Source organism: Cetorhinus maximus, chromosome 2, assembly GCF_964194155.1.
Source record: "Cetorhinus maximus chromosome 2, sCetMax3.hap1.1, whole genome shotgun sequence".
NCBI classification, from domain to species: domain Eukaryota; kingdom Metazoa; phylum Chordata; class Chondrichthyes; order Lamniformes; family Cetorhinidae; genus Cetorhinus; species Cetorhinus maximus.
In genome coordinates, this window is record NC_135880.1 from 77,591,161 (window position 1) to 77,613,387 (window position 22,227).

Consider the following 22,227-nt stretch of genomic DNA (forward strand, 5'->3'; position numbering starts at 1 on the left):
ACGTCAACACGCACTCGTGATATTTCAGCAGGTGGGTGCTCAAGAGAGACAGAGGCGCGCCCACCATTAATTAAGAGGCCAGTTAAGGCCCTTGACACAGCAATTATCTCCGGGTTTAGGTAGCCCGTGTGAATTATCGGCTGTCACACGGGCAAAATGGGTAGGCCACCATTTGCAAAAGCTCATCCACGGGTGGGATACAAAAGGTCAGCAGCATTGTCAATGTGAGTAGTGAGGAGTTTTGGAGATCGTGTGCTGCTGGTTGCTTTTGTGAACTGGACAGCTTCATCTCGCTTCAGAGCTGCATTCTGATCATTTCTAGGCTTCATTTCAAGACTCGTTGTCTTCCAGGCCCCTGGAGGATTCAAACCGCGTGGGCCCCTCCAGGTATTGGACAGCCTTCCATAACCCTGGTAATGGGGATTGTGGTCTCTGCTGGTAGCACCACCTCTGAGGAGGAAGAGGGGCAGAAGGGAGAAGAGGCCAGGTGTCCCGATGCAGCCTCCAGAGGAGTGACCTGTGGGAGGAGAGGCGCAGGCATAAGTGGGGGGCAGGGCCAGCTGGCAGTCCAAGGCGGAAGGGGCCACAGAAGATGGCACTATCCTGCTGCCAGGGTTTACAGGTGATGATGCAGCTACCTCAATATGTCCGAGGTGCAATACCAAAGGAGGCTCTGTCTCTCAAGGGAGACAGTGACCTCCATTTGTCAGAGGATCGGGCATGAGATCACCCTATGCCAATGGTTCTGAAGGTCACAGTGGCCCTCAACTTCTACGCCTCCGGCTCGTTCCAGGGATCAGTGGGGTATCTTTGTGGAGTCTCCCAATCAGCTGTCCATAGCTGTGTCAAACTAGTGTCAGAAGCTCTGTTCAGGCGTATATTGACTTTCATTCATTACCGTACGGTTGAGGCCAACCAGACAGATCGAACCAGATGCTCTGCAGCAATTGCTGGGTTCCCCACGTCCAGGGTGCCAGCGACTGCACACGTGGCTATCAAGGCGCTAGCAGGTGAGCCTGGTGCCTTCGTCAACAGGAAGGGATTCCGCTCCATGAACATGCAGATAGTGTCTGACAACAAAATGCAGATTCAGCAAGTCTGTGCAAGGTACCCTGGCAGCTCCCATGATGTTTACATCCTGAGACACTCTCAGGTGCCGAGGCTCTTCAGTGCTCCGGCCCGACTGGATGGATGGCTGCTGGGTGACAAGGGCTAACCCCTGAAAAGGTGGCCCATGACGCCTCTCTGCCACCCAAGAACAGAGGCCAAGCAGCAGTACAACAGGAGCCATGCCTCCACAAGGGCTGTGGTAGAGAGAACCATAGGTCTTCTCAAGATGTACTTCTGATGCCTGGACCATTCAGGGGGTGCACTGCAATAACCCCCAGAGCGTGTGTCACTGATAATGGCTGCATGCTGCACTCTGCACAATGTGGCACTGGCAAGGGAGGACCCAGTGGAGGAAGACGATGTTGACATAGCTGCACATGCAACAAACGATGAATCCGGTAGTGAGTCCGAGGATGAGCATGGTGAGGGGAATGCTGATGGCATAGACGCTGACCTGGGTAACCTCCAGGGAGGTAGGGACACCCGGGACGCTTTGATCCAATGTTCCTTCATGTAACCTACCAAATAATAACCACCATCATGTGCCAGGACTACAGGCTCTATACCCGATCCCAGAAAGGACTGTTTCCTTGGCCAGCAACATACACACTATTGCACAGGCACAAAGTTTCAGGAGACACATGTCCATCATTACATAATGGCTTATCCTGCACCTAGAGAACAAATGAAGCATACAGAGGCCAACAGCACAAAATAAAATCTCTTTTAATTATGCATGTGAAACATAGCTGAAATGAACATTAACCGGTGTTGTTTATCTCATCATTAAAAAAGTTAAAGCAAAATGGGGTAACAAAATATCACCCTTGATAAAGCCACCTTGTGCTTTAAGTGCTTTACGTTTACGGGTGCTACGTCTAGGTGCTCCTCTCTCGCTGGCACTGGCATTGGAGACAGCCTGCAGACTGCTGTCTTGTTGACCTTGGTGGTTGTCCTCTGGCCCTTGGAGCCTGGGAAGGCCCCACCTGGGAGGGAGTGGCCAGTGCAACGGCTGGCATCTCTCCAGATGTCGTAGCCTCATCAGATGCCACAGTCACTGGCAGAGGAGAGGAGGAGCTGCTGGAGTCATCCGGAGCGCCCTGAGAGGAGCCCGCAGAGACAACAGGCAGCTCGTGCACCAACGTGAGGTCGCTTTGGGGCCTCCCTGCTCACCATTGATGGACGGGCTCCTAGTTGGGACACTGGGTGCCCAATCCATCTCCCACTTGGACAATGGCAATGACCTCAGCCGATCAATGTGTGGGCTTGCAGGTCCGAGTGCATCCCTAGGGAACCCTGACTGTCCCTGGAGTAGCCTCTTCATGAGAGTTGCCACTCTCTCCATGGAGGAGGCATTGCGCTCAGCCATGAGGGTCAACGCAGTAGTCATGCCCTGCAGGGACTCCGCCCAAACGGACACCATGGCACGCATTCCCTCATGTATCTCCACCAGATCCTCCTGTACATCCCGCTGGACTTCCAGCATCTGCTGCCTAATGAACGACTCCAGAGGCCCATCATCAGCCATCGACTGAGCACTGTCGTGGTCTCCAGCAGTCCTCCAACTGCCAGCGCCCAGGGTGCACAGTGCCTCCGCCTGCACCTCAAGCGAATGTGAAGTGCCCTCGCCAATGTGCACCAAGATGCTAGGCAGCGATCTTATACCCACTGAGGTGCTGGTGTCTGCGCTGGTGCCTGCTTGACAGAGAGGGTGTGATGCAAGTGCGTGCTGAGCATAGTGGTCCTCTGGGGTAAGGGGTGGCCCTTCAGGGTCCTGATTGCGAGCGCCTGCTGGTGAGCCTAAAAGGGAGAAGAATGACATGTCATTAGTTTAAGTCATGACACTGTCACTGTGTATGCCAGGCACCACAGAATCACAGAGTGCAGAAGAGGCCCTTCGGCCTATCGAGTCTGCACCAACGCATGAGAAACACCTGACCTATCTACCTAATCCCTTTTACCAGCACTTGGCCCATAGCCTTGAATGTTATGACGTGCCAAGTGCTCATCCAGGTACTTTTTAAAGGATGTGAGGCAACCTGCCTCCACCACCCTCCCAGGCAGTGCATTCCAGACCGTCACCACCCTCTGGGTAAAAATGTTTTTCCTCACGTCCCCCCTAAACCTCCTGCCCCTTACCTTGAACTTGTGTCCCCTCGTGACTGACCCTTCAACTAAGGGGAACAGCTGCTCCCTATCCATCCTGTCCATGCCCCTCATAATCTTGTACATCGCGATCAGGTCGCCCCTCAGTCTTCTCTGCTCCAACGAAAACAACCCAAGTCTATCCAACCTCTCTTCATAACTTAAATGTTTCATCCCAGGCAACATCCTGGTGAATCTCCTCTGCACCCCCTCCAGTGCAATCACATCCATCCTATAATGTGGTGACCAGAACTGCACACAGTACTCCAGCTGTGGCCTCACCAAGGTTCTATACAACTCCAACATGACCACCCTATTTTTGTAATCAATGCCTTGATTGATAAAGGCAAGTATCCCATATGCCATTTTCACCACCCCACTAACATGCCCCTCCGCCTTCAGAGGTCTATGGACACACACACCAAGGTCCCTTTGTTCCTCAGAACTTCCTAGTGTCATGCCATTCATTGAATACTTCCTTGTCAAATTACTCCTTCCAAAATGTATCACCTCACACTTTTCAGGGTTAAATTCCATCTGCCACATCTGCCCATTTAACCATCCCGTCTATATCTTCCTGTAGCCCAAGACACTCAACCTCACTGTTAACCACCCGGCCAATCTTTGTGTCATCCGCAAACTTACTAATCCTACCCCCCACATAGTCATCTATGTCGTTTATATAAATGACGAATAATAGGAGACCGAGCACAGATCCCTGTGGTACGCCACTGGACACTGGCTTCCAGTCACTAAAGCATCCTTCTGTCATCACCCTCTGTCTCCTACAACTAAGCCAATTTTGAATCCACCTTATCATATTACCCTGTATCCTAAGTGCATTTGTCTTCTTTATAAGTCTCCCATGCGGGACCTTGTCAAAGGCTTTGCTGAAATCCATATAAACTACATCAACTACACTACCCTCATCTACACACCTGGTCACCTCCTCAAAAAATTCAAATTTGTTAGGCATGACCTCCCTCTGACAAAGCCATGCTGACTATCCCTGATCAAACCTTGCCTCTCCAAGTGGAGATAGATTCTCTCCTTCAGAATTTTCTCCAACAGTTTCCCTACCACTGACGTGAGACTCACTGGTCTGTAGTTCCCTGGCTTATCTCTACAACCTTTCTTAAATAGCGGAAACACGTTAGCTGTTCTCCAGTCCTCTGGCACCTCCCCCGTGGCCAGAGAGGAATTAAAAATTTGGGTCAGAGGCCCTGCGATCTCCTCCCTTGCCTCCCTCAGCAGTCTGGAACACAAATCATCCAGACCTGGAGATTTGTCCACTTTTAAGCCTGGCCAACACTTCCAATACTTTGTCACTCCCTATATCAATTTGCTCAATCACCTCGCAGTCTCTCTCCCCGAGTTCCATACCTTCATCCTCATTCTCTTGGGTGAAGATGGATGTGAAGTATTCGTTCAACACTCTAGCGATGTCCTCTGGCTCCACCAATAGATTGCCCCCTTGGTCCATAATGGGCCCTACTCTTTCCCTGGTTATCCTCTTCCCATTGATATAGAATATCTTAGGATTTTCCCTACTTTTACCAGCCAGAGCTTTCTCATATCCCCTCTTTGCTCTCCAGTTGCTTTCTTACTTTTCTCAAAGGGTTGTGAATCTGTGGAATTCACTACCTCAGAATGTAGTGGATGCCGGGACGCTGAATAAATTTAAGGAGGAGATAGACAGATTTTTAATTAGTAATGAGTTGAAAGGTTATGGGGAGAGGGTGGGAAATTGGAGTTGAGGCCAAAATGAGATCAGCCATGATCGTAATGAATGGCGGAGCAGGCTCGAGAGGCTGAATTGCCTACTCCTGTTCCTAGTTCTTAAGCTCCACCCTGCACTTTCTGTACTCCACTGATGCCTCCACTGATTTGCTCCCCTTGTACCTGCTAAAAGCCTCTCTTTTCCTTCTCATCGCACCCTGAATATCTCTGGTCATCCATGGTTCTCTGGGCTTGTTACTCCTTCCTATCACCCTAGAGGGAACATGTTGAGCCTGTACCCTCCCCATTTTCTTTTTGAATGCCGCCCACTGCTTTTCTGTAGATTTCCCCACAAGTAGCTGTTCCCAGTCTACCTTGGCCAGATCCTGCCTTATTTTACTAAAATCCGCTCTCCCCCAATCCAAAACATTTTTTTGCGACTTGTCTATTTCTTTGTCAATAACAAGCTTAAATTGTACCATGTTGTGGTCGCTATCACTAAAATGCTCCCCCACCACCACCTCAGCCACCTGTCCGACTTCATTCCCCAGAATTAGGTCTCACCCAGGTGAGACAACAGATATCTGCATTATGGTGCCCTCGTCTTTCGATTATCAATGGGGACTCCAGTTTTGAGGCTCATATCACTATGGAGAGTATGCTAGAATGGTTGCAATAACCGACAGTCTCACCTCAGAGCACTGCACTCTTACCTTTGTCTGGCACCCCAACCTCACCGCGGCCGGTAGACAGAGGTGCATGCCACCGCTCGTCTCCAGTGCCCATAGCACATGAGGATTAGGTGGTGTTGGGGTCCCCAGCCAGCCCGCGACCTCTCAATATTGTTATGGGATGTTTTCTCCTGAAAGGATAGAAGAGCATTGATTAGTCCACTCTGTACCTGCATCGCCATTGCAGCCTGGCCAACCCCAGCTGAGGAACACCTGGCAGGGCTCAGCTGATTCGTGGCCTTTGAGCCGCAAGTCACAGTCCACGCAGCCAGGGCTCACCCTCTTGGCCAGCTCCGGCGTCATTGACAGTTGCCACTCACACTCTAACACCCCTGAGGTCCACAGGAGGATGGCCAGCCCTTAACTGTTCTGTACACTGATCCATGCCAACATGGTACTCACCCTTCCCGATTGCAGCAGATCGTTGAAGCGCTTCTGGCACTGCACCCATGTGCACTTCAGCACGTCATGGCTGCTCACCCTGGATGCCACCTCCTCCCAGGCCTTTTTGGTGAGGTGCGGGGGTCTCCTCCTCCCGTCTCTGGGGACAAGGGTTTTTAAAATTGATAATTTAAAAAAATGAGTAATAAGTAAAGATGATGATTAGAGTGTGAGAGCGAGAGTGTCTGGCTCACTCCCAGTCTCAGGGTGCTCACTCACTCACCCAATGTGGGGGTGGGTGAGAGTGCGTGTTGGCGTGTGGAGATGAGAATCCTGAGACAGAGGGAGCCAGACACACAGACACTCTCTCCCCTTTGACCCCTCTCTCACATATACACACATTCTCCCCTCTCACAAGCTCTCCTCTCTCTCGCTCCCTTCTCTCTCACATGTTTAAACATTCGCATGCTCTCCCCTGTCTGTCTCTCTCTCACACACATACACTCTCTCAGACACGCTCTCCCCCTTGCTCCCGCTCTGGGGCCTGCTCTCCCCCTTGCTCCTGCTCTAGGGTCCACTCGTCCAATCACAAGCTGGTTTCTCCCTGCAGCAAATGCAGGGAAAACCCAGCCTGTGATTGAATGAGCAGCTTTGCAGCATTTTTCAAAGTAAGTCAGTTGAAAGTCCGACAAGTTTGACGAGCCGCGTCCAGAGGGCTCGGGGCGGCAATGTGGCCAGTGGGCTGAGAGTTGGACAAGTCTGCATTAATGACTTGAACTTGGGTTTACAGGGCACAATCTGAAAATTTGCCGATGCCATGATGCCATGATTCCTGGAAGATGATGATAGGAAGACATGGGTTAGTAGAATGGGTAGATACATGGTAGATGAAAGTCAATACAGAGAAGAGTGAGAGGATGCATTTTGTAGGAAAAATGAGAAGAGACTCATGTTAAATGGTATAATTTTAATGGGGGTGCAAGAACAAAAAGATCTATGAGCGTTTGTACAAAAATCTTAAAAGGTGGCAGGACAGGTTAATAAACCATATGGGATCTTGACTTTATAAATAAAGGCATCGTCTACAAAAGCCAGGAAGTTATGCCAGCTGGAGTATTGTGCCAATTCTGGATACCACATTTTAGGAAGAATATGAAAGTTTTAGAGAGTGCACAGAAGAGATTACTGGAATGGTTCCAGGAATGAGGAATTACATCTGCATGAATGGACTGGAGAAGCTGTGGTTGTTGTCCTTAGAGTGGAGAAAACTAAGAATAATTTTGATGGAGTTGTTCAAAATCATGAATACTTTAGAATGATCAATAAAGAGTGGGGACAGGTGATTGGCAAAAGAGCTAGAGTCGACCTAAGAAAACTTTCTTGCACAACCAGTGTTTAGGATTTGGAATGCACTACCTGATATGGTGGTGAAAACATGGTGGTAACAGATTCAACAGAAGCATTCAGAAGGGAATTGGATAAATACTTGAAGGGAGAAAAAATGCAGGGATATGGGAAAAGAGCAGTGGAGTGGGATTAACTGGATGTTTCTTTGAATAAGCTGGTGCAGACTTAATGGGCTGGTGGAGCCCACTAGGGAACAGGCAATTCTAGATTTAGTGATGTGTAATGAGGCAGATTTGATAAGGGAGCTTAAGGTGAAGGAACCCTTAGGAGGAAGTGACCATAATATGATAGAATTTACCCTGCAATTTGAGAGGAAAAAGCTGGAATCAGATGTAATGGTATTACAGTTGAATAAAGGCAACTACAGAGGCATGAGGGAGGAGCTGGCCAGAATTGACTGGGAGATGAGCCTAGCAGGAAAGACAGTGGAACAGCAATGGCAGGAGTTTCTGGGAGTAATTTGGGAGACACAGCAAAAATTCATCCCTAGGAAGAAGAAGCATACTAAAGGGGGGGATGAGGCAACCATGGCTGACAAGGGAAGTCAGGGACAGCATAAAAGCTAAAGAGAAAGCATACAATGCGGCGAAGAGCAGTGGGAAACCAGGGGATTGGGAAGCCTACAAAGACCAACAGAGGACAACTAAAAAAGAAATAAGGAGGGAGAAGATTAAATATGAGGGTAAACTAGCCAGTAATATAAAAGAAGATTGCAAGAGTTTTTTTTAGATATATAAAGGGTAAGAGAGAGGCAAAAGTGGACATTGGGCTGCTGGAAAATGATGCTGGAGAAGTAGTAGTGGGGAACAAAGAAATGGCGGAGGAACTGAATGGGTACTTTGCGTCAGTCTTCACGGTGGAAGACACGAGTAACATCCCCAAAGTTCAAGAGAGTCGGGGGGGCAGAGGTGAGTATGGTGGCCATTACCAAGGAGAAGGTGCTCGGAAAACTGAAAGGTCTGAAGGTGGATAAATCACCTGGACCAGATGGATTACACCCCAGAGTTCTGAAGGAGATAGCTGAAGAGATAGTGGAGGTGTTAGTAGTGATCTTTCAGGAATCACTGGAGTCAGGGAGGGTCCCAGAGGACTGGAAAATCGCTAATGTAACCCCCCTGTTTAAGAGAGCGAGGCTAAAGATGAGAAATTACGGGCTGATTAGCCTGACCTTGTCGTTGGTAAGATTTTAGAGTCCATTATTAAGAATGAGATTTCAGAATACTTGGAAGTGCATGGTAAAATTGGGCAAAGTCAGCATGGTTTCATTAAGGGGAGGTCATGCCTGACAAATCTGTTAGAATTCTTTGAGGAGGTAACGAGTAGGTTAGACAAAGGAGAGTCAATGGATGTTATCTACTTGGACTTCCGGAAGGCCTTTGACAAGGTGCTGCACAGGAGGCTGCTCAGTAAGATAAGAGCCCATGGTGTTAGAGGCAAGGTACTAGCATGGATAGAAGATTGGCTGTCTGGCAGGAGACAGAGAGTGGGGATAAGGGGGTCCTTCTCAGGATGGCGGCCGGTGACTAGTGGAGTTCCACAGGGGTCAGTGTTGGGACCACAACTTTTCACTTTATACATTAATGATCTAGATGAAGGAACTGAGGGCATCCTGGCTAAGTTTGCAGATGATACAAAGATAGGTGGAGGGACAGGTAGTATTGAGGAGGCGGGGAGGCTGCAGAAGGAATTGGACAGGTTAGGAGAATGGGCAAAGAAGTGGCAGATGGAATACAACGTGGGCAAGTGTGAGGTCATGCACTTTGGTAGGAAGAATAGAGGCATAAACTATTTTCTAAATGGGGAGAGAATTCAGAAATCTGGAGTGCAAAGGGACTTAAGAGAATCCTGGACTAAGACTCCCAAGGTTAACTTGCAGGTTGAGTTGGTAGTTAGGAAGGCAAATATAATGTTGGCATTTATTTCGATAGGACTAGAATATAAAAGCAGGGGTGTGCTGCTGAGGCTTTATAAGGCTCTGGTCAGATCACATTTAGAAAATTGTGATCAATTTTGGGCCCCGTATCTCAGGAAGGATGTGCTGGCCCCGGAGAGGGTCCAGAGGAGGTTCACGAGAATGATCCCAGGAATGAAAGGCTTAACATATGAAGAACGTTTGAGGACTCTGGGTCTATACTCGATGGAGTTTAGAAGGATGAGGGGGGATCTGATTGAAACTTACAGAATATTGAAAGGCCTGGATAGAATGGACATGGGGAAGAAGTTTCCATTAGTAGGAGAGACTAGGACCCGAGGGCACAGCCTCAGAGTAACGGGAAGACCTTTTAGAACAGAGATGAGGAGAAACTTCTTTCGTCAGAGAGTGGTGAATCTATGGAATTCATTGCCACAGAAGGCTGTGGAGGCCAGGTCATTGCATGTATTTAAGACCGAGATAGATAGGTTCTTGATTGGTAAGGGGATCAAAGGTTACGGGGAGAAGGCGGGAGAATGAGGTTGAGAAACTTATCAGCCATGATTGAATGGCGGGGCAGACTCGATGGGCCGAACGGCCTAATTTCTGCTCCTATGTCTTATGGTCTTATGGCTGAATGGCCTCCTTTTATTCTGTACTATTCTATGATATACTCCTTCACAGCCATTACCTACTTACAGCTCTTTAACATTACCCACTTCCACTTCTGTCTTTGTTAATTTGCCATTAAAACCCTGCGGATAATGGGCAGGTATTCTAATTATCTCCGCACAGGTGGAGGAAATGTTTTCACCCCTGTTTGTCTGTAAACAATATACCTCAAGAACTAATGGACAAATTTCATCAAAACTTGGTACACAGGGTATGGCCCAAGGAAAAACTGATTAGTTTTTGGCGAAGATCTGGATCCTGGAATTTCTTAAAGGATCCATTAACATTGGGGGATTGACTTTTTTTGAATTTTTTTTAGAATGTTGTTTGTTTTGTTTTGGTGTTTGTTAGAATATTGTGGATTGTCTCAGTTGCTGTGGTGCAATTTGTCACAGCTGTTGAAATGTGAGCAGATGTTTCAGAGCAGATTGTTGGATATGGATTGGCCTGAAACCACCTCAGTGAGATGGAAGCTCTGAATAAACATTTTTTTTTCAGCTTTGTAGCTACAGAGCATCAACCAGGCAGGAAAAACTTCAAGTTATGAGATGTGTAATTGTAATAATGTTGAGTTAAAACAACAATTTGGCAGAGGTATGCACTTGGAGTGCCCTCCTCACTTGTTGACAGGATGTGACTGGTGGATTCCACAAGGATCTGTGTTTGGGCCTCAACTGTTTACCATATTATTAATGACTAAGATGATGGGATAGAATGCTACATACCGAAATTTGCCAATGAGACAAACTTAGATGGTATTGTAAGCAGTATAGATGAAAGCGTAACATTACAAGGAAATAGTGATAGATTACTTGAATGGGAAAAACTGTGGTCCATGGATTTCAATCCAGGCCAATATGAGGTCCACCACATTGGACCTAATGAGGATAGAATAGAGTACTTTGTATATAGTCAAAAGCTAGAAACAGTGGAGGTCTGAAGAGACTTAGGGGTCCAAATAATGGATCAGTAAAATGTCATGAACAGGTACAAAAATATTTTCATGCTCTGCCTTCCACCTCCTCTCTTGATTAACCACTATCCTTAAAATCCACACCTTGATCAAGCTTTCTTTCATCCCTCTTAACATCTCCTCCTTTAGCTAACATCCAATTTTGTCCGATTATGCCTGTATGAAGTACCCCAGGGTGTATTTTTGTATTAATGGCAGAATATAAATGAAAGTTACCGGTAATTTAGAAGAGGAGCACCAAGGACAAGCAATGAAGATTAGATTATAAAATACCTCTGAAGAGAAACCAATGCTTTTGTGAGGTCAGAGATTACCATATAAACTAATATAAGAATGTTCCTTGCTTCCAAAGGAAGAAAACTATTGAAATGATCTGTGATTTGATAAGCGTACACTATGGTAGCTTATTTCTTTTTATACCTATATGCACATCAAGGTAATGGATATTAATTCTGGGAAATGAAACTCTTCCATTTCAGGGACCCACTGTCAGCTATAAACATTGTCAAGTCAGGTATAAAACAGTGCATTTCATTTGAACTGATTCATGTGTGGCTATTTCAGTTAAAAGTATAATTCTTGCCGGTACTAGCTCATCAAAAAAGATGCTTTTTCTCAAGAATTCACAGTATCTTCTTACATTAGCAACTCACCAAGGCTCCTTCAAAGCACCTTCCAAACTCGTGACCTCTACCACCTGGAAGGACAAGCAGATGCATGGAAACACCACCACCTGAAAGTTCCACTCCAAGTCAAACACCAACCTGACTTGGAACTATATCACTGTTCCTTCACTACCGCTGGGTCAAAATCCTGGAACTTCCTTCCTAACGCCACTGTGGGTGTTCCTATATCACATGGGCTGTAGCGGTTCAAGAAGGCAGCACACCATCACCTTCTCAAGGGTAGTTAGGGATGGGCAATAGATGCTGGCCTATCCAGTGATGTCCACATCCCATGAATAAAGAAAAAAATCTCTCTCAAAATTCCAGTGAACATGGTGCAGCAAAAAAATGATTTGATGGCAAGTGAAACATTTTAATATTTTTAAGCAGCTGGTGACAGTGAAGGGAGTCTCTTTACTGCTGCATAAACTTTCACGTAGAATGGTTTGTAAACCTTATTGGTTCATTCAAAACAGCCTGAATTGAACATAGCACAATTGATGTAATGATTTCACCCCAAAGGGTATATTTCTGATTATGTCCTTGTTTCCTTTCTATCCATCAGGAGAGCAGTGATGGAGTAACACATCCTGTCGCACTAACTGAACTCAGAACATACAATGACAGTGAACTTGCAGTTGAGCTAACCAATGCATTGAGACGGTGAGTGGAGGTTTCATGGAACAAATCTATGATTTCAGAAAAATTAAATCATGTATGTACTTTTTAACAGCAGGGAACTACATTACAATTTAGTTTTGTTCCTTGTCATCAGTTAATTCTGTCACTGTAGAATGAATTTGTCACCATTATTCTCAGGAAAAATTTGATGTGTGCACACAAGCATTTTCACACAATATACCAGAAAATTGGTAGTATTGTTAAAAATACATTTTATCAAACAAGTTGAATTGTTAAAAGCAAAACTGATTAGAAATAATATTTTAAATTTTATTTTTTATTTTTGTTTCTATTAACCTTTTTTGTCCATGGAGAGGAAATCACTGCAGCATTTTTGCTCCTCCATGTGAGGTAATTTCCTCCCACAAAATCCTTCTGGAATTCTATCTCACTTGTTTGAAACCGCATTGGGACTCCATTTAAATTGCTTTGTATGATTCAACAGAAAAAGAAAGCATCAAGTTGTGCAGCCAAACAGGCACAATGTGTAGGTGTCCAAACCTGTGTTCCCTTACTCAATTGAATTCAGCTGCAGTGCATTTGGATGTTTTGCATTACCTATGCTTTAGGGCATAAATTGTTGCTATTCTAAATTTTGGACAATAAAAGAATGCTTCTCACCCCATGCCCTGAAAGGTATATTTGCTAAGCCTAATATAAATATAATTTATCCTGCTCATTATTCTATACTACATATGCAAAAGGACTTGCCTCATAACTCAATTGCTCAGGGAATACGTGCAGAAAATATCCAGTATTAAACATATGGGTACATTGAATTTAACTTCATGATGTACAATAATGCATTTTTAATTTTCTTGACAACAATAACATAACAGTTCATGCAAATTTTAAAGCAGTCAACTGTGCTCGGTTAAATATCTTCAGGTCTGGTTATATTCATGAGCTCTAGATCCATATTATATGAAATGGTGGATAGACTAAGTGCTTAATATAATGAGGCACTATAAATGCATATTTAAAACCAAATTCCACGAAGCTAACAAGTGTTTGCAGTTGGCTGCACGTGTAACATTGGATTCTGCAGATACTTGATTATGGTTTCAGTCTTCCCACATTTCTGCCTTTCTCAAAAATTTCTACTTTGCTGTTGATAATTAATTTTAAATTCTTAAAGCAGTTTTAAATTCATCTGAAATAGTCTGATGCTAGTCAGGTATCAGTAATGCCATATTGCAGTAATACTTGTATCATTTTTCAAGGTTTATGTGCATAACCAACAAATATTGAACTTTTTTAGCTAAATAAGCAGCATATTTTAATTTCTATTCACTTCTTATAGGTCAGTTTTTAGGTATTATTTTAGGGAATGGACATTAATAAACAAGCAGTATCATGCCAATCCTGCTACTTGCATGAATATTAATATTCTGTTATGGTTTCGTATTCCAAATCTATGTTAGATTTGCATACTAAAACTGAATTGATTGTCTAGAATGTTAGAGAACTTGAATTCAGCAAGCGTGCACGGGCTAGGTTTGGCTGAACCACATCAGACCTTATTCACAGATTCAGTTTCTGTGATATGCATTGTTTATTTTTATGTTTATTTTAAAACTATCATTCACTACCAATGCTAGTGGAGGGGGAAGAAAATACTGTATGGCATGCAAGAAAGGCAGGGGTAGACATTTTTCACTTGCGAGCAATAAAGATTGCCAGAAGTAAAGAACTGTTTGATTTGAAGCACATTCCATTCTGTAACAGATTTTGTAATTTGCTTGCAAATTGGTGACCCTTGTTGGCTGGTTAAAATTAGCAGACGTTGTTACATGATTGTTCTGTTACTGGGTTAAAAAAAGAATATTGCAATATCTTGAGACAAAATTAAAATGTTTAAAGTTTTGACATACATCTGAGAAATTTTATATTTGAAATTATTGTTGTAGAGGTATTTATAGAAAGGATTTTGGAAAATACTAGAAGAAACCAAAAGTGGACAATTTCACCAGGCTCTGACCATGATATTTCAATCCTCCTTAAATATATAAATTGTGCCGGGGACTGTTTGGTGAATAGGAAACAAAGATTTTAGTTTAATGGGTATTCCTCATATTTTAGAAGAGTTGAAAGTGTGTACCCAAGAGCAGGAAGGACAGTGTTGAGTCAATCTTTGTTATCTTTATCTAGCTGATTTGAACTTGGATAAATGTGTACAATGTCAAAGTTTGATGATGTCACGAATATAGGAGCTTTGTTAAACAATAAGGAGGCCTGTTAAAGGTTTCAGAAGGACAGTGAAGGCTTGTGGTTGGGCAGGCATTTGGTGGAAAGTGATGAGGTAGTGTACTTTAGAAAAATGAACAAGGCATGGAAAATAACAACTTGCATTTATATAGCACTTTTAATATCAAAAAATATTCCAAGATGCTGCTTAGAGATGTAATTGAAAATGGATGCCAAGCCAAATAAGTGAGATATTAGGAGGGGTGATCAAAAACTTAGTCAAAGAAGTGAGTTTTAAAAGAGACGGGGTGATGGTGAAGTAGAATGGTTGAGGGATATAATTCTAGAGTTGGGGGCCTAGACAACTGAAGGCATGAACAAAAGTGAATGGGATGCACAGGAGGACAGTCACAGGAAGGGCTAGTTATAAGGCTGAAGGAGATTACCGATATAGTGAAGGGATTTAAATCAATTAAATGAGAGTATCAAATTTGAGATGTTGGGGCACTAGGAGCCAATGTAAGTCAGCTAGCTAGAAGAGTCAGGGGCCAGCAGGATTTAATGTAAGATGGGATTCATACAGCATGGCTTTGGATGAGTTGTAGTTGATGGAGGGTAGTGGATGAAAAGTCAACCTGGGGAGCATTGAAATGTTTGAGTCTGGAACGAGTGACAAAGGCATGACAAGCATGCTTATGACAATGTCAGGTGGATAATACAACAGAGAATCCCAGGCTAAATATAGAGGATTTAGAGGGGAATTGAATAAGCAAATAAGAGAAGCCACGAGAGAATATGAAAAGGGACTGGCAGCTATTATAAAAGGGAATCCAAAAACTTCTATACGCATATAAATAGTAATAGGGTAGTAAAGGGAGGAATGGGGCCTATTAGGGACAAAGAATGGGATTTATGAATGGAGGTAGCAGGCATGGCCCACAGGTCATGGAAAAAGGAGGTAGTTCAGACACTTGAAGGTTTTAAAATTGATAAAGGAGGAGGTATTGGAGAGGCTGTCTGTACTCAAGTTGATACAGCATGAGGACCAGATGTGATGCATTCAAGGATACTGAGGGAAGTGAGAGTGGAAATTGCAGAGGCACTGGCCATAATTTTCCAGTCCTCCTTAGACTAGGGTTGTTGACCCTTGTTCAAAAGAGGGTGCAAAGATAAGCCCAGCAACTACAGACCAGTCAGTTTAACTTTGGTGGGGAAGCATCTAGAAATAATAATTCGAGACAAAATTAATAGTCACTTGGGCAAATGCAGGTTAATTAAGGAAAGACAGCACGGATTTGTTATGGGTACATTGTGTTTAACTAACTTGCTGGAATTTTTTTGGCTAAGCTGTTCCAGTATAGCTTCAACACTGGCCTCTGCCCGACAACGTGGAAAATTACCCTGGGTATGTCCTGTCCTCAAAAAGCAGGACAAATCCAGCCCGGCCAAATACTGCCCCATCAGTCAGCTCTAAATCCTCAGTGAAGTGATGGAAGGGGTCATCGACAGCACTATCAAGTGGCACTTGCTCAGCAATAACTTGCTCACTGATGCTCAGTTTGGGTTCTGCCAGGGCCACTCAGCACCTGACCTTAATACAGCCTTGGTCCAAACATGGACAAAAGAGTTGAACTCAAGAGGACTGCCCTTGACATCAAGGCAGCATTTGACCAAGTGTGACATAAAGGAAGCCCAGCAAAACTGAAGTCAATGGGAATCAAGGGGAAATGCTCTCCGCTGGTTGGAGTCATACCTAGCACAAAGGAAGATGGTTGTGATCGTTTGAGGTCAAACACCTCCATTCCAGGACATCACTGTAGGAGTTCCTCAGGGTAGTGTGCTAGGCCCAACCATCTTCAGCTATTTCATCAATGACCCTCTCTCCATCATAAGATCAGAAGTGGGGGTTTCACTGATGATTGCACAATGTTCAGCACCATTTGCGATTCCTGAGATGTTGAAGCAGTCAGTGTTCATATGCAGCAAGACCTGACCACGTTCAGGCTTGAACTAATAAGTGGCAAGTAACATTCATGCCACACAAATGGCAGGCAATGATCATCGCCAACAAGAGAGAATCTAACTATCTCCTCTTCACATTCAATGGCATTACCATCATTGAATCCCCCACTATCAACATCCTGAAAGGGGGTTACCAGAGACCAGAAACTGAGTTGGACCAGCCATATAAATACTGTGTAGCTGCAAGAGCAAGTCAGAGGCTAGGAATTCCATGGCGAGTAACTCATCTGACACCTCAGAGCTTGTCAACCATCTACTAAGCACAAGTCAGGATTGTGATGGAATACTCTCTACTAGCCTGGATGAGTGCAACTCCATCAACACTCAAGAAGCTGGACACCACCTAAGACAAAGCAGCCTGCTTGATTGGCATCCATCCACCACCCTAAACATTTACCTTCTCCATCACCGATGTACAGTGGCAGCAGTGTGTCCAATCTACATTCGCACTGCAACAACTCACCAAGAGTTCCTCGATGGCACCTACCAAACCTGCGACCTCTTATCACCTAGAAGAACGGGCAGCAGATGCTTGGGAATACCACCACCTGCAAGTTCCTTTCCAAGCCACGCACCATTCTGACTTAGAACTATGTCACTGTTCCTTCTCTGTTGCTGGATAAAAATCCTGGAACTCCCTTCCTAACAGCACTGTGGGTGTACCTACATCACATGGACTGCAGCGGTTCAAGAAGGCTGCTACTCGGACGCAATTAGGGATGCGCAGCTGGCCTAGCCAGCAATGTCCACGTCCTGTGAACGAATAAATTTTTAAAAAGCCCATTGTTCAACTACCGTTTCTCCTGCCAACCTTTGACTCCAATTTATTTGACCTGGATCTCTTCTTACCCCATTGAAGTTGAGCTATCCAATTATTTCCACTCCCCTGCTTTTTTTCTATAGTCCTGAAACTTTTTTTCTTTTTTAAACATTTATCCTCTTCCCTTTTGAAAAGTATTATTGAAATTGGGTCATAACTTGCTACATAAAAGTAAGTTTTCTTATGTCACCACTGGTTCTTCTAATTACCTTAAATCTGTGTCCTCTGATTACCAATAATTCTATTGCTGGAAACAGTTACTTATTTACTCTATCAAAACTCTTCAAGATTTTGATAACCTCTGTCAAATTTGCCTTTAATCATCTTTGCTGTAGGGAGAAAAACCCCAGTTTCTCCACCATTCCCATAACTGAAGTCTTTCATCCCTGATATCATTCTAGTAAATTTCTTTTGTGCCCTCTCTAAGGACTTGACATCCTTTCTAAAATTGTGGTGCTCAAAATTCGCCACAATACTGTAGCTGCAGCCTACTCATGGTTCCAAAGATTTAACATAACTTCCTTGTTTTTGTACCTCTGTCTCTATTTATAAAGCCAAGGATGCCATATGCTTTTTTAATAGCTTTTTCAACTTGTCTTTCAAGACTTGCATATGTACACCTCTAGGTCTTGCACCACCTTGAAAATTATGCCATTTAGTTTATGTTGCCGCTCCTCAGGAGGAGTGGCAACATAAACTAAATGAATCACTTCACAGTTCTCTGCATTTTTTTTTATACTGTGTGTCTGCCATTTCACCAGTGTGTCTATGTCCTCCTGTAAGTTTGTTGCTATCCTTTCTGCTGTTAACTACATTTCAGAGTTTCATGTCATTTACTGACTTAGAAACTATGCTCTGTACTCATGTCCAATCATAAATACTTATCAGAAATAGCAGTAGTCTCAACACCGACCATGACTCATTTCCCTCCTGACTGAAAAACAACTATTCACCACTAATCTCTGCTTTCTGTCGCTTAGCTAATGTTGCATCAACTCATTTATTGCCTCTTTAATTCCATGGGTTTCAATTTTGTTAACAAGTTTTATTATGTGGTACTTTATCAAATACCCTTTGAAAGTCCATATACATCAACTACACTACCCTTATTCCGCCCTTTTCATTACTTCAATGAACTCAGTCAAGTTAGTTGGGCACAATTTGCCTAGAACAAATTTGTGCTGACTTTCATTTATTAGCCCAAAGACGATAGCTTTGGTCTTCCCAATATTTATCTGGAGAAAATTGTGACTCAATCAAGACTGGGATATTGGAAAGCAACCTGACAATACAGAGACAGTGAAGGGGTTGAGAGAAGTGGTGGAGAGTACTAGGTGTCATCAGTACAGTTTGTGAAAGCTGACGCCATGTCTGCAGATGATGTGCCAGGTTGCAACATGTAGATGAGGAAGAGAAAGGGGCCAAGGATATGGATCTTTTGGAGTGAGTAAAGGTGAGGGGGGGCGGGAGGGTGTGGTGGGGGGAAAGAAGCCATTGCTGCAGATGCTTTGGCTATAATTGGAGAGATAAAAGCGGAATGAAGTGAGGGCAAACTCAGTAAATCTAGGTGTGAAAATGCGTGATCTTTTTGGAAGTTTGAGTCTAACTTGATCAAATAATAAAAATACAGTTTTGGGTTTTGCAAGTAGGAGAATGGAGTAAAAGAACAAAGAAGTCATGCAAAATTTGCACAGGGCAATGATGAGGCCTTTGTAAGAGTACTATCCACAGATTTAGATGGCCTTTTATAGAAAAGCCAAAGCCACAGAAGAACAGTCAACGTAAGCACAGGGATGTTACCAGGGACTAGAAATTATAGTTATGAGAAGAAACTTAAGATGTTGGAATTATTCCACTGAAGTAGAGAAGGCAAAAAGGAGATTTAATAAAGCTTTAAAATTATGAAGGGTTTATTTAGGTGAATGGAGCAAAATTATTTCCACTGGTCAGAAAATTGGTAGAATTTTTGAAGACTTTTTAAAACATTTAATATTTTTCTTTTAACCATTTCCTGTCGTAAATAAAAATTTGAAGCAAAAGGAGGTACAGAGTTATGAGGAGAGAGCAGAACAGTGGGATTAGTTGTGGATTGTTTTAATGGAGAGTCATTATAAGTGTGATAGGCCAAATGCCTTTTATATTATAAACTTATTAAATTCATTACTACTGTTAGGAAACCCAAAAAGTACTTACCTAAAGCGGGAGTTTGGAGTTCAGTTTGCAGCGGGCCTCAGAACTTCAGCGCATGCGCTGGCTGGGAAAAGACTGCACCTGTGCAGTTGGAGTCTTTCACATCCTCAGGCCCAGAACCAGTCCTGCACATGTGTGCAGTTCATTTTTTTTTTGCATCTTTAGACCAGGAACCAGCCCTGCGTGCCTGTGCAGGAAAGAAAAGAAGAAAAGTGAAACGGTGCAGAAATAGAGGTCAGGTGACCTGAACCAGTGTGCCAGTCGAGAGAAGGTCTCCCAGGGAGGGGGACAGGGAGAAGATCCCAAACCAAGAAGTGAGACAGGAAGAGGTCCTAGAAGCAACAGGGACAAAGACAGGGATCAGAGATCCCATTGAGTCAAGATAAATGACAGGAACAGAGAAAAAGGCTCCAAGTTAAAGAAAGAGCTGTGGGGAGCAGACAGGAATTATACAGTAAATGGCAGAACCCTTAAGTGCATCGACGGGCAGAGGGATCTGGGTGTACAGGTCCACAGGTCACTGAAAGTGGCAACGCAGGTGGATAAGGTAGTCAGGAAGACATATGGCATGCTTGCCTTCATTGGCAGGGGTATTGAGTATAAAAGCTGGGAAGTCATGCCGCAGCTATATAGAACCTTGGTTAGGCCACACTTGGAATATTGCGTGCAATTCTGGTCATCACATTACCAGAAGGATATGGAGGCATTGGAGAGGGTGCAGAGGAGGTTTACCAGGCTGCTGCCTGGTCTGGAGGTTATTAACTATGAGGAGAGGTTGGAGAAACTCGGATTGTTCTCACTAGAACGACAGAGATTGACGGGCGACTTGATAGAAGTTTACAAAATTGAGTGGCATGGACAGAGTAGATAGTCAGAAGCTTTTTCCCAGGGTGGAAGAGTCAATTACTAGGGGACATAGATTTAAGGTGAGAGGAGAAAACTATAAAGGAGATGTGCGGGGCAAGTTTTTTACGCAGAGGGTAGTGAGTGTCTGGAATTCGCTGCCAGAGGAGGTGGTGGAAACAGGTACGATAGTGGTGTTTAAGAGGCAGCTTGACAAATACATGAATAGGATGGGAATAGAGGGATACGGACCCTGGAAGTGCAAAATGTTTTAGTTGACGGGAAATATGATCGGCACAGGCTTGGAGGGCTGAAGGGCCTGTTCCTGTGCTGTACTTTTCTTTGTTCTTTGAAGTGAAGAGGGCTTGAGAGAAGCCCCGAACATCAGAGAGGGTAGTCAAAGGTTGGTGACTCCATGCTGCGGGCCGTAAGGGCAAAGATATCCTTTTGAATCAGTGGTGTTCCGCTTGGCACAGCCCAAGATCTAAAAGTGTGCTTGGAAGGTGAAGCTTGAGTGTACTCAGTGATCCAGGGAAAGGAATCTCAGAAGGCGAGATTGAAACCCTGGAGGTGTATTCTTCTGGAAGCTGTCCGAGTGGGAGCGACGTTTGAAGAGAATTCCAAGGAAAGTTCTTCAAATGTGAAGATCGGAAACCCTCATGAGAAAGACAGAGTTTCAATGAAACCGATTGGCTCGTGGTGTGACAAGCGTCTGGGCGGTTTGTTGAGAAATTCATAGAATTTGCTTTGATTGTATTTACTTTGGAGTATGGTGTGTCTGACCACAGTTCGCCAGTTGGTTTACATGTACTGCATACTTACCCTGAATATTAGAGTATAAGATAGATATGGTAAATTGTCTTATCTTTCTGAATTTGTATGTGTCTGTAAAGATATAGATGGGGTGAAGGAATAGTGAATATTTGAATAATTTTCGTGTTTGTATTGAGATCTTTCCAACCTTTTTGTCTGATGTGATATAGTTTATTTTTCATGTTTAATAAATGTTTTATTCTTTTTATTAGAAGTTCATCTGCAGACTCCTGTGAATTTGTTCAGTAGCTTAGCTCCATGGTTTCTAAAAGAAGAAATTAGGATCTATCAAGCCGGGTTTCACTCTGGGATCTGACTTGTCCAGTGGTAACATCAGCTGGGATTCTAACACTACGTGTTTGTTGAAGCCATACCCAATTGTTGTATTTAACAGGAAATTGGATGAACATTGAAAAAAAAGTAAATAAAAAAAGAACATGGGAAACTGCTAGAGTGGATGCTCCCAGTGGGGAAGCTAATATCAGCATAGGCATGATGAGTTGAATGATCTTTTTCTGTACTAAAATTTGCATTATTTTATTCTGTTTATTCTTGTATTTTGGTACACAGAGAGAAAAAATTGAAATCTCGTGTGCAGGAATTGGTAACTGCTTTAGAAAGAATGACAAAAAGCAGTGAAGTGCGACATCAACAGTCTGCAGAATTTGTTAATGACCTCAAAAGAGCAAACAGGTATGTGATTTGTAACTGCAAAAGAACAGAACTAAGATTTGAATGTGGTACTCTTCCTAGGAAAATGTGTTGTTTTAGGTCCTGCAAAATTAACCAATTGCAAACAGGATTGGCTTTCCGGGTTGGATATTAGCTGAGATGATCAAATACAAAGTTTAAATAGTGGCTATCATCAAGATAGGTGGAATCACATAACACTTTCCCCTTGTTGCCTTTTCATTTTCACAGTAGCAATACAAACAATGTGAACTTAAGCATCCCAT

The 22,227-nt window shown here is 43.8% G+C and overlaps 1 protein-coding gene across 2 annotated transcripts in view; it reads left to right on the forward strand.

Annotated features, from left to right (window-relative positions):
• The window catches only part of mcc (MCC regulator of WNT signaling pathway), a 215,550-nt gene that overhangs the window by 187,540 nt on the left and 5,783 nt on the right, over positions 1-22,227 (forward strand). For both annotated transcript variants that reach the window (XM_078566344.1, XM_078566348.1), the window contains 2 exons: positions 12,281-12,378; positions 21,842-21,964. In XM_078566344.1, coding sequence (XP_078422470.1) covers positions 12,281-12,378; positions 21,842-21,964 — 221 coding nt within the window. The remainder of the gene's footprint in view (positions 1-12,280; positions 12,379-21,841; positions 21,965-22,227) is intronic.